Below are 11,481 nucleotides of genomic sequence, written 5' to 3'. Positions count from 1 at the left end.
ATATAAAGGAGGCTTTGGTTCTTGAAATCACACTAGTTGTGGTGAGTAAAGCAACAGGGACGATTTCAAGAAAGGTGATTACTATTCTCTCAAAGTTTCAAGTTTGTGGTGATTTGTGATTTCCATTTGAGGCATCCACACTATTGGTGCTAGGCTCTAAAACTCCAAGCAATCAACTACAACTACAAGGTAAGTAATTCTACTAGCTTTATTTGATTCAAGTTCCCCATGCCATGCTAGATAGGATAAGAACCTTAGAAAAATAATTATTTGCATGTATCTTAGTCAAACATAGATCCAAGGTTTCTAGGGTTGCATGTACACCATAGGAGTGTTAGAATGCTCAAAACCCATCACCCTAATGGTCCATAAAAATGCTTGCTTTATGGACATGCACGCACCATGCATGTCCTCCCCCACCATTTATGGTCAAAAGTAGAAATAGGGCCTCATGTTCTCATGCATGCTTCTAATACTCCACCAGCTTCCAGATCTGGATGATATGATACTCAAAAGACCATTTGAATCCATAAAGTTTCTAATTTTATGGATCTTCTTCACTCTAAAAAGCTATAACTTAAGGAACTGGGAGCAAAAACCTATATCTAGCCATGAAATGAAATAAAGCTTGAGTCTTGATACTTACAAGGGTCCAAACAAGAGAAGAGATGATGGAAATGATGTATCCTTACAACTTCCTCCACAATGAGGATTCTTTTCTCCCTTTCTTATCCTTCAAACAAGCAAAACACCAAGGATCTCAAAAAGGGTCGAAATTAGGGTTTCCAGATGGCTTAGAGGATAAGAGAGGCTGAGGATGGGCAACCATAGCCTCTCATTCCATTAATACTCAAAATTAGGGTTTTGGGTCATTAAGTCGCGTTCACGTCGTAAGACCTTATGCTTCACGTCGTGAGACTCCAAAAATGTGGATCAACGGGTCAATGACCACTCACGATGTGACCACCAAAACTCACGTCGTGAGCCTCCTCCACAAGGCCATAAATCAAGAAATTAAGTACATCGGGATTCTGGATGTTACAAAAACATTTCAAAAGACATTGTACGATAGGGGATATGTGTTCCCAATAACTCATCTCAACTTATGGTCACTTCTAGCAATCCTTTTCCATAGAGAAACCTTCTTCAATCATTTCCTATAAGTTAGAGAATAGGTTACTAAAAATGTCCAAAATATCCATAGGGTCATAAAACTTACAAACTCTCAAATTGTTAATTTTTAACCTAATTAAGACTAATAGAAGTGAAATAAGACCAAATGGATAAGCAAAACTCCGAGAATTAATAAAGTATGAAACGGCATGAGTAGGTTTTTACTAACTAAGTGTACGCATTGCGTTCTACATTACGTGTTGGGTTCACTTAGGAAGGCGTCGCGTTATGTACAACAGTTTACTATTTTTAGTTTTCATTTCCATTTGGGCATCTACTTTTCATATTAACTTGTGGTTTCTTATAGTAATCTTTTGTAAAACTACTATGGATTCCCAAACATATTAAGGCATTGAAACATGATAAAACACTTGACTGGATCCATTAAGTCATCACAATAATACCATAGTTTTATTGCTCATTAAACTATACTTATGGAGTTAAGAGCTCAAAATGCCCATACATAGTAATGAACTATATTTTTGTAAACTAAAAACCTAACTATAGAAGTGCTATTTTACTCCATAGTTCAATTATTGCCCTTATAGCCGAACAATCCCTAGGATCACCTAGGGATCAAGCAATCCTTCATCTTTTGGAACCAAATCATTCCCAATTTATCGATTCATGAATTAGAATCTCATTTACACATCTCATTCAAGTGAGTTTGTGTATCCAATATGTATTTATAGCAATAAACTCGCATTTATGATAATAGAATCATTCACATAACAGATTAACACTCATAAATCCCCAATTTAAAATCTACCGTTCATAGCTAGATTTTTAATCAAACTTCAAATCCGTCAAGTGAACGATATGATTGATCTTAGAACCATGGACGAAGCTTGCTTAGGGATTTGGCCACAGCCCCCCCCCCCCCCCCCCCCCTGAATTTTTTGTTAGAAATAGCCCTTCCACTTTAGTTTATATAGATATTTAGCCTAAAAATATAAAATTTATGTTGTACCCCGCCCTGCTCTCCGATTTTCATGTATATTATACTTTCTTCCCCCCTAAAATAAATGTCCAAGCTCCGTTACTGCTTAGAACCATAGAAACCACTTAAGGAGGGTTATAGAACAAAACCCCAAGCATCAAAATTTAATAAATTTGACTTGAATTTCTCACTCAAAATCCTAACTCAAGCATAGAGCTTACAAGGAAAAAAAAATTATACCTCAAATGATCCCAATGACTTCAATCTCTCACTTGAACTTCAAACTCCAACCCTAAGGGTCCCTTTTGGAACCCAAATTCGTCATTTCTTCATCTGCATCTCATCTCATGTTGAGATATTGCTCCTTAAACAAGAATTTGATGAAGAAATACTTGATTCTAGAAAGTCGCCATGGGGAGAGCTCCCAATTGCTCAAAATTATGATATGAAGAAATGAGTGGGAGGGATGCATCTTATTCTTAAGTTTTGATTTTTACCCTTAAGAATGCATGTTTTTCTATAATAAACCCAACTCCCATATTTGCAACTCTAACTTAGGAAGTTACCACCCTTAGTCCTTCCCCGCCATGGCTTATAACAAAAGTGGTCGCTCTCTCAACTTGGTCAACTTACTATTTACAGTCCAACTTCCACGTATATGACACTTCTAGTTATTTTTCACCAAATTGTCCAATAATGTTTTTTGTTTAATCAAATTTAATATCAACCATCATTATAATTTCTATATCATCATTTAACTTCAACTTTTATTTGTTTTATTTAGTAATTTATTTCCTATTTAACCCAAAATTCTAATCCCAAAAATAGGTGTTCCAATTCCGTTTGAAGTACCCAAATTCGATATCTAGGTCATCATCTTTGTTCGATTTCCATCTCTCCACTTCCAGCCGGAGATGGTCTGCAAGATCTCCCCAAATTGTCGTGCGTTCTCCTTACTGATGAGTTCGGCCTCCTCACGTCTCTTGGCGACATCTGCCTCTGAATCAACGCTTTCTTTTGTGTTAGACTTTGTCATCTTGATACCCGAACTTGTTGCTATGATACCAATTAATAAGACTGTTACCTGAATTCGAGAACATGAAATCTCCAAAAAGTCGTGTACAACTTGTTTATTGCCTGCATAATCCTAAACAAGGAATGAAGTACTATATTATATTGTCTTGCTAGAAAAACAAACCCAAAACAACTCAATCTTCTAGATAACGACTTTATCCTAACTACCATAAACAAATTAAACTTGTTCCCTAATCCACTTTATTACTGGCGCATGCCGTATCACACAATCAAAAGGCCAATGAGTCGGATTTTTGAAAGAGTTTGATTTTTGCAATCTTGATGTCATGTTGAACAACCAGTAAAGATTCTAATTTATGAAGGTTACAGACGCTTTTTTTGGTGAGTCTTGACCCTTGTTGTTGTCTATATTCATGACAATTGATTTGAGATGTAGAGAGTAAATTTTGGATTATTTGATCTGTATTTGTGATTTCTTTGAACCCACAACATGGGTGCTTGTGTTCACCTTTGATTAGACTATTAAACAAGTTTGTGATTTTGTGGATTGGTTTGAAATTTCAAGGATGAGAGATGTTACATGCCAACAAAAGAGAACAAACCACATACGAATGATACAACAGAGGCAACAGGGCGCAGAGCAAATGACAAGGCAGTGAACAACCAACATCAAGGCAACAAAAGACAATTGAGGAGACCTTTGATCTTCTGTGTATAACACAACAAGCAGATGATGTGATTGTGCTTCAATATAAAAAGATTTTGCATGGATAATTGTCTTTTTAACATAAGTATACATAATGGAATTCAATTCTTTCGAATATGGACATTGATATAGACTTTAACGAGATTGATAATGGTAAGTGTTACAACTAATCATTTAACAATAAAAATGCAAAAGAAAACATTCAGAACACGAACTACGAACCGGAAAATAATGAGAGATATGAGTATGGGTTTGTTAGATGTTGTCCTAAGGTCGCCATAAGATACTGATACAAGACTCTGAATCTTGTTTAATGGTAAATGTCGGACTATGATCTTCTTCCTCATCCCAAAATTCAGAGCAATCTATTGCGATTTTTGTTGTTTCCATCGAGTCAAGTTTACTTTTCCTAGGAATGAGCTTAGCTGCAAATGAACTCAAATACTTGGTGGTTGTGGAAAATGAAAGGATATTGTACGATGGATTCAGCAAAGTAGTTCGCTTTAATGAACTAAAGGAAACATATCCTATGAATGATGTGTCATGCTCCAGTGCTCCTCCGTTAGATTCCTGCGAGACCTCAAATGGAGGATCTTGATCATCTCGCTCTGGTTTGATGATTATATTAATCTTCTTAAGTCCATAGCGGGTAACAACACACATTAAGAACCCACAAAAATCATTGTACCAATCATGTGGAAGACACAGCGTAAATGTGCTCCCCCTATCATGTAGAAGATGCACTGCACATGTGTTACACCCAAAGAGTCTACTTACAAACGCCTTTGAAATCTTATGCGGAAGATGGACACTGATAAAGTGATCTTTAATAGCATTTCCCTGCCATGTAAAACACATTCAATATTCATATTAATAAGATTGAAATTGCCAAGGTATGTAGAGCCAAACCTGGAGCATGGAGCCTAGTAATATGTCACCACAAAGTTTGGTCCCTATCCAAAGTGAGACTTTCCACAACCATTTACAGTTTGAAATATCACCCAAGGTTTCAAGTGAGTCGCAATAATCTGCCATAACAGCAGCTATACTTGATGGAAGCTCTGTCAATTCTACAAGGTCATAGCAGTTTCTCACATTGAGCCATTTGAGCCGAGGAAGCCGGCAGTGACTAAAACTTAATCGTGAAAACTTGTTTCGTGAAAGATTGAGTTCTTGCAAGTTGGGTAACTCACAAACAGTAGAACCTATGTCTTCATCTTCCAAATTGCACTGGCTGAGATCCAACTTTCTTAAGAAGCCGACTTCTTGCAGGTTGTGAAAAAGCAGAGACCCTATGTGGTGGTTGATGTTGTTGGGAGGTAAACAAGGCTCCTCTAAACAGAATTCTTTATCCAAATGAAAATGTGGTAAATTTTCCATGTTTTGTTGTTGGATCTCTGAGGGTTTAAAAAGTTTGTAGCACTGTGTGAAAATAAGGGTCTTGAGATTCTTTAGCCGGGTGATGGGTGGAAATATCTTAAAACTTTCACAACGTTCAATAGATAGTAAAACAAGGCTTTCCAAGTGCCCAATTGATGGATTAATCTCTTCTAAATGCATGCAGCTTTCAAGCGTCAATTTTTCAAGATTTGGCAGTCCATCAAAATCTGGTGTTCTGATTAAGTGGTCCAAACAATAAAGTTCTATGATTCTCAAAGCTGGTAGATACTGTTCATGTATACAAGTGAAAACCAGTCAAAAATGTATCAATTAAGGAAGAAACGGACACAAATGCAGACAGACATCTCAGTGATATGCTATTTCAATATGAGAACATCATTAAACAAAAAACTAATCCCTTTCATCCATACATGGAAATCATTTGAAGTGTTTGATTACTTGTTTAAATATCTAAAAGCATGACTTGATAAAAACAAAATAATAAAAGAACACAGATCGATGATATCAATATTTTATAATGATTATTAGTACAAAAAAAATAGATCAAAATCTCGCCCAAACAATAATATAGTATTTAATTTATTTTCAAGAAAACAAAAGGAAACTTGTATTTATGTTGGAACAAAAGAATATTTGGATGGAGGATGCGCAATACATAACCACTATGGATTACAATGACTAATCTGTCAATATCATATCAAACAAGTTGTATTTTTAGACAAAACTGCAAAAATGATCCCTATGGTTTGCACTTTTCTTTGGGTAAGGTCCAAAAATCTTTCGAGTTGCAAAATTTTTCTGTATGCGAAGGTTTTGTTGTGGATTTGGTCCCTAACTTTAACATCCGTTTATTTTATTTTAGGGATCAAATCCACAACAAAACCCTCGAATAAGGACCATTTTTGCAAGTCGAAAGATTTTTGGACCTTATCCAAATGAAGTGCAAACCACAGGGACCATTTTTGCAGTTTTGTCTATAATTTATAAATTTTAATCCTTATTAACCCAAAGGACATTTATAGAGTAAAGGTTCATGCTATTAACACCATGAATACTTAAAATTTACTCTGAATTACTCATGTCTATAATTTAGCATCGGCTTTGTTTTCATATGTAAATTAGATAAACAATACAAATTACCTTACAGCCCTCCCAAAGTTGTTTTTGCAAGCCACCAACCAATATTAGACAACAAAGCTCCCTTGGTGGGAAGTTATTAAGCAATGGATTTGCAGGATCACCTATCCAGAACAAATACCGAAGGTTCTTCATGTTAGCAGAAATTGGAGGAAGAACTTGTCCTTCTAGCAATCTATCACTCTCAACTTTTATTGCTTCAACCTTGTCAAGTTTCTGTGATAAGAGAAACAAAATGGTGTCAGGGCTTCAGTCAGAGTGTTTTGTTATATACATGTTGGAAATGTAGCTTAACCCATTACCATTGTTGCATCCATAGCACATATTTTTAGAAGATCTTCCTTCCTCCAAAGTCTGCTATGTTTTTCAGGATTCTTAGGGTGTTTCCCTCTAACAATGTGGTGTCCCATTTCTTGCACCAGATCATGCATATCAAACTCTCCATCTTCTGAAATAGTTATGAGAGCTTTTTGTATCAACACCTTCACTCCTATAACAGAATGAAAACCACAAGCATTGAGCATCTCCATTGCTGTATCTTTCTTCACCGACCTAAAAAAGCATGCGATGTCTAGGAACAAGTGTTTGTCAGCCCTTGTAAGTCCATCAAAGCTGATTTTTAGCGTTTCAATGATATTATCATTTGGGATCTCTTTCAGTCTGGCTAATGCACTCCTCCACTCATTAATGTTTTTGTCACACAGAAAAGAACCAAGAACTGTAAGTGCTAATGGAAGCCCACCAGCATAAGACACCACCTCTTTTGAAAGCTGCTCATAATCTTCAATACCTTCCATGGGTCTGTAGTCCAGGCATGCATGTTTGCGCAAGAGCTTAATAGCTTCATCATCGTTTAATAAACTAATATTGTGCATCACATTTACTTTGTGTGCATTTAATAAATGTTCATCTCTAGTTGTGATTATTATTCGGCTTCCTTCACCGAACCAATTATGTGATCCAGCTAATGCTTTTAGTTGGTCAAGCTGATCGACATCATCAAGAACAATCAACACCTTTCTATGGCATAACCTATCCATTATCACCTGTCTTCCCTCCTCAACTCTCCATATTACATTCACTTGTTTTTTCTTCAATACACTAGAAAGGATTATTTCTTGCAGTTTTTCCAAACCATTCTTGCTTGATTCATCCCGGATATTTTTTACAAAACAGCAACCATCAAACTTGCTAGAAATTTCATCATAAATAGAAGATGCAAGTGTAGTCTTACCACCACCCCCAACCCCCCATATTCCAATCATACGCACACCTCCCGATCCAATTTGTAAATCTGATTTAAAATGTTGCATGCGAATTGCTAGTCCGATCAGGTTCTCATTTGCACTTGAAGTTACTAGCTGCAACCTCTGTGAAATTGTGTCAACAATTTCGTTGATAACCTTCGCTTCATGCCTATACATTGGATATGCCAGGATAATTAAAACATGTTCACATTTTCATAAGTCACAACATAAAAATGTAAAGTTAATATCACAAGTAGTCTGTAACATTTTTCTTGGGAAACATCAAATAATTTTAAATAGAAAAAAGTGATCCAAGATTGTTGTTGTAGTATGAAGCGCAATGTTAAGTACAGAATTAGAATTAAAACTCAATGAAGTCCATCATAACTTAAGCTAATTGATCCAGTTAATCCTTTATCATGGTTATCAACACCAACAAGAATAATCAGAAAAGTTGTATAAAAAACTTATAAGGTACACGCATAAGCGGCATGTGGAGCACACATACTTTAAGCATAAAAAGTGCAAAGATAAAGAAGAAAGATACCCATTAGCAATGTGTTTGGGTTCCCATCCAGAAATGTTACTTGCATCCACAAGTGCTTTTCTCCAAGATTCAACTTTCTTCTTGTTCTCCAACTCCTGTTTGGAACATGATTCTCTGTGTTTCTGTTTTTGTTCTCGTGGTGCAAAGAGCCATCCCCAAGGGTTATCCACAAATGTTTGTGTCCAAGATTTAACTTTGTTTTTGTTCTCCAACTCATGTTTTGAAAATGCTTCTCCATATTTTCGTTTTTGTTTTCGCACATCAGAGGGATCCACGTCATAAAATATAGGCATAACGACTTGACCTTTCTTATCTTTGCAATTCATAATACATAAAAGTTCATCTAAGCACCATGATGAATCTGCATAGTTTTCAGAGAATATGATGACAGCAATTTGAGATTCTTCTATAGCCTTCACAAGGGATGGACCTATCGATTCACCCCGGGGAAGTGTTTCGTCATCCTTGTAAGTGTAGATCCCTTGTTGTTCAAGAGCTGAGTAGAGATGATCCACAAAATTCTTGCGAGTATCTTCTCCTCTAAAGCTAAGAAAAACATGGTACTTCCACAATTGAGAAGAAAAGGCCGGAGCAGAAGGAGAAGATGATGAAGATGCCATGGATGTTTTGATTTGTTGAGATAGAATGTATGTGGTCTGAGCACCTCAATAAATGAACTTTATACCGAGAGATTCAACTTTCCAATAAAACCTGTTATCATGTAGAAAAATCTTGTCAGAAATCATAATTAAAGTAATATGTTACAATGTAGAAAATCGCATAACTAGTCCTTACATTTTCGTTTTCAATTTTTGGTCTTAAAAACCCCTTTGAAGTCTAATAAAAGTTCAATTCTAAAGATAGGCAAGAACTAATTTAGGTACGTGAGTTAGTTTTTACAGAATCACATTATACAAACTAATGTTTTATTCTTAATTCTACATTAGTATTTTTCTTATAAGACGTGCAGGAATTCCCAATAGAAAACAAAATTTACCAGACTCCCTTTCTAAACTCTTCACTTTCCTCAATTCCTCCACCTCTTGACTATTCTCTCTTAATTCTCTAGATTGGCTAACCACGGAGTGAAAATAATGAACAGCCTCTCCTATTTTATGCATGGGGTACACTCAATAATTAATTCAATCAAAATTATTGTATTTAATTTCGTAGTTTAAAAGACAGACTCTATCTATAAACCCGACTCCAAGTGTTTCTCAATGAAAAATCAAGAAACAATTCCCATCAGGACATGTCTATTTACACCTTGGTTACTAAAAATTCTGAATTTCCTCTAATCAGTCCCACTCACACTTTCATCTTTAACATCCTGATCCTCCAATAATTTTAAACATCATTGCTAACATGTTGTCCATATATTTATAACGTGATGTCAACATCTATCTCTTGTAATTAAACGAGTATTTTCATCACTAACCAGATTCGATCTGAAACACCGCAATCGGTAATCAGTAAATCAATGGGTAATCATTAAATGACTAGTATCTTTGATCTAATTATAATGTTATGAACTAATAAATTAATAATGAATTTCCCTAGTATTTGATACTTAAACGTAGCAAGACACGAATTTAAATAGTGTCAACAAATACACGGCAATGCACAACGGATAAATCCCCCTATTTCCATTTTCTCTTTGTGTCCACAACACATACACACATCATTAGTCATTTTCCTACAAATTCCATTCGTTTATAACATACACGACAGCATATTAACTTTACAAATTTATTAATTTGATCATCTAACTACACTAATTCATAAACTTCACAACTTTGACTAAATTAGGTCAAAATACGTTTCTCACATTCCGGGTCGACATTTTTTTTAACTCTTTGAGAAAATTTACTAAATAACTTATATAAAACATAATTAACACTTCCATTTTATATAATTAACACTTACATTTGTTTATTGGTAACTTATAATTCATCAATTTGTCAGTTTCAGGAACGTACCTCAAATTCCCAGCAACACCAAACTTTAGCAGACACCGTTTAATCTTTTACTTTGCAAGCCTTATAATTTGATTTCCATAGGATATCTTCCTTAATTTCTTCTTTCGACTTGGGTCGATTTAAGTATCTTTACTCTTTTCTCTCAGTTATTCCGATCGATTAACGAGCGAGTGAAAATAATGAGAAACTAATTATAATACCCTTAAATTTTCGACAAGTTTGCATAAATAGTCCTTTTATTTGACGAAATCAACTAACTCTAGTTCTTATAATCAATGAATTTGCATGGATGATCCTTGTGCTGTTAAAGTCTTAGGTGCTGTTTGATTTTCTGAAACAAAAATTTATGAAGTCTGCGGACCATCTCTGCAACCCTCTGCAGTAGAAGAGGTGGACCAAACGGCTGCAGACTGTAATAAGAAGCGTGTTTGTTTTTTTAACATCTGCATATTGCTGCAGATATTAAAAAATTAACATAAACTAATTTTATAAACCAAATATAGCTTTTTAATACGTAAAATTTAATAATGTATAACATTTAGGTAAAAATTAATGATAATTCAATAAAAAAATTATGATATTTCAACAAAAATTATCATTATTGAATATAAAAAAACGAAAAATAAATTCAACAAGAATAAAAAAACGAAAAAAAAAATGTGAACTAAAATTTTAACAACATATAATCAAAATTTCAGCAATAAAAAAAGAAGAAGAAGAGGCTAGAAGAGGTTGGAAGAGGCAGTACAAGTGTTGCGCCAAACAGAGCACGCGCAAAGGTTTTTGACTCAGGAGACTTCTAAAAAACAAAACTACTGCGAGATGAAAAGTGTTGCGCATGTGCTGTGCCGCGCAGCAATAAGAGGTTTGAAGAGGTTTTTTCCAAAAAACAAACAGCACCTTACAAAGGTGGTCTTTTGGCAAACCATATTAAGTTTTTTCAATTAAATCCAATCTAAAATGACATGCATTTACCCTTCTTGCCATAGAGACAGTTTATGTAATTTGTTCCAATCACAGAAATCATTTATGTAATTTTGTTTATTATTTATTACTTTTTTATTTAATTATTTAGATTTTTTAGATTTTAGATTTTTTTTTACCCGTTTTGTTCAAATATATTGTTTAATGTTTATTTACATTTTTTCGTGTTTGTATATTTTGACGTTTAGCTCAAACAATTTTTTTTTGATGATGATGTTTTATTCGAATACATTTACTAGTATTTTCTTTGATGTTTTTTTTTTCAAATTTTTTTTAACGTTTTATTTAAATATATTTTTAATGCTATTTTTTATGTTTTGTTTGTTTATATT

The 11,481-nt window shown here is 34.6% G+C and overlaps 1 protein-coding gene across 1 annotated transcript; it reads right to left on the bottom strand.

Annotated features, from left to right (window-relative positions):
* Positions 1-3,893: 3,893 nt before the first annotated feature.
* LOC111900593 (disease resistance protein Roq1) lies at positions 3,894-10,330 on the bottom strand. Its single transcript, XM_023896475.3, has 6 exons — positions 10,166-10,330; positions 8,187-8,897; positions 6,695-7,808; positions 6,396-6,608; positions 4,764-5,522; positions 3,894-4,694 (listed from the first exon to the last, which is right to left on the bottom strand). Exons 2-6 carry the CDS (start codon positions 8,804-8,806, stop codon positions 4,122-4,124), a joined length of 3,279 nt encoding a protein of 1,092 aa, XP_023752243.1. The 5' UTR covers positions 8,807-8,897; positions 10,166-10,330; the 3' UTR covers positions 3,894-4,121.
* Positions 10,331-11,481: the final 1,151 nt, after the last annotated feature.

The sequence above is a fragment of the Lactuca sativa genome, chromosome 8, assembly GCF_002870075.4.
Source record: "Lactuca sativa cultivar Salinas chromosome 8, Lsat_Salinas_v11, whole genome shotgun sequence".
Lineage (NCBI taxonomy): Eukaryota > Viridiplantae > Streptophyta > Magnoliopsida > Asterales > Asteraceae > Lactuca > Lactuca sativa.
This window is presented reverse-complemented; position numbering and strand designations above follow the sequence as displayed.

Bases quoted from the DNA above. Each gene is read 5' to 3' on its own strand.
- LOC111900593 (XM_023896475.3), bottom strand. From the start codon at position 8,806: ATGGCATCTTCATCATCTTCTCCTTCTGCTCCGGCCTTTTCTTCTCAA. The intron at 7,809-8,186 runs GTATCTTTCTTC...TCCAATGTATAG, and splicing joins CCCAAACACATTGCTAATGG to GCATGAAGCGAAGGTTATCA. The intron at 5,523-6,395 runs GTAATTTGTATT...ATACATGAACAG, and splicing joins AACTTTGGGAGGGCTGTAAG to TATCTACCAGCTTTGAGAAT.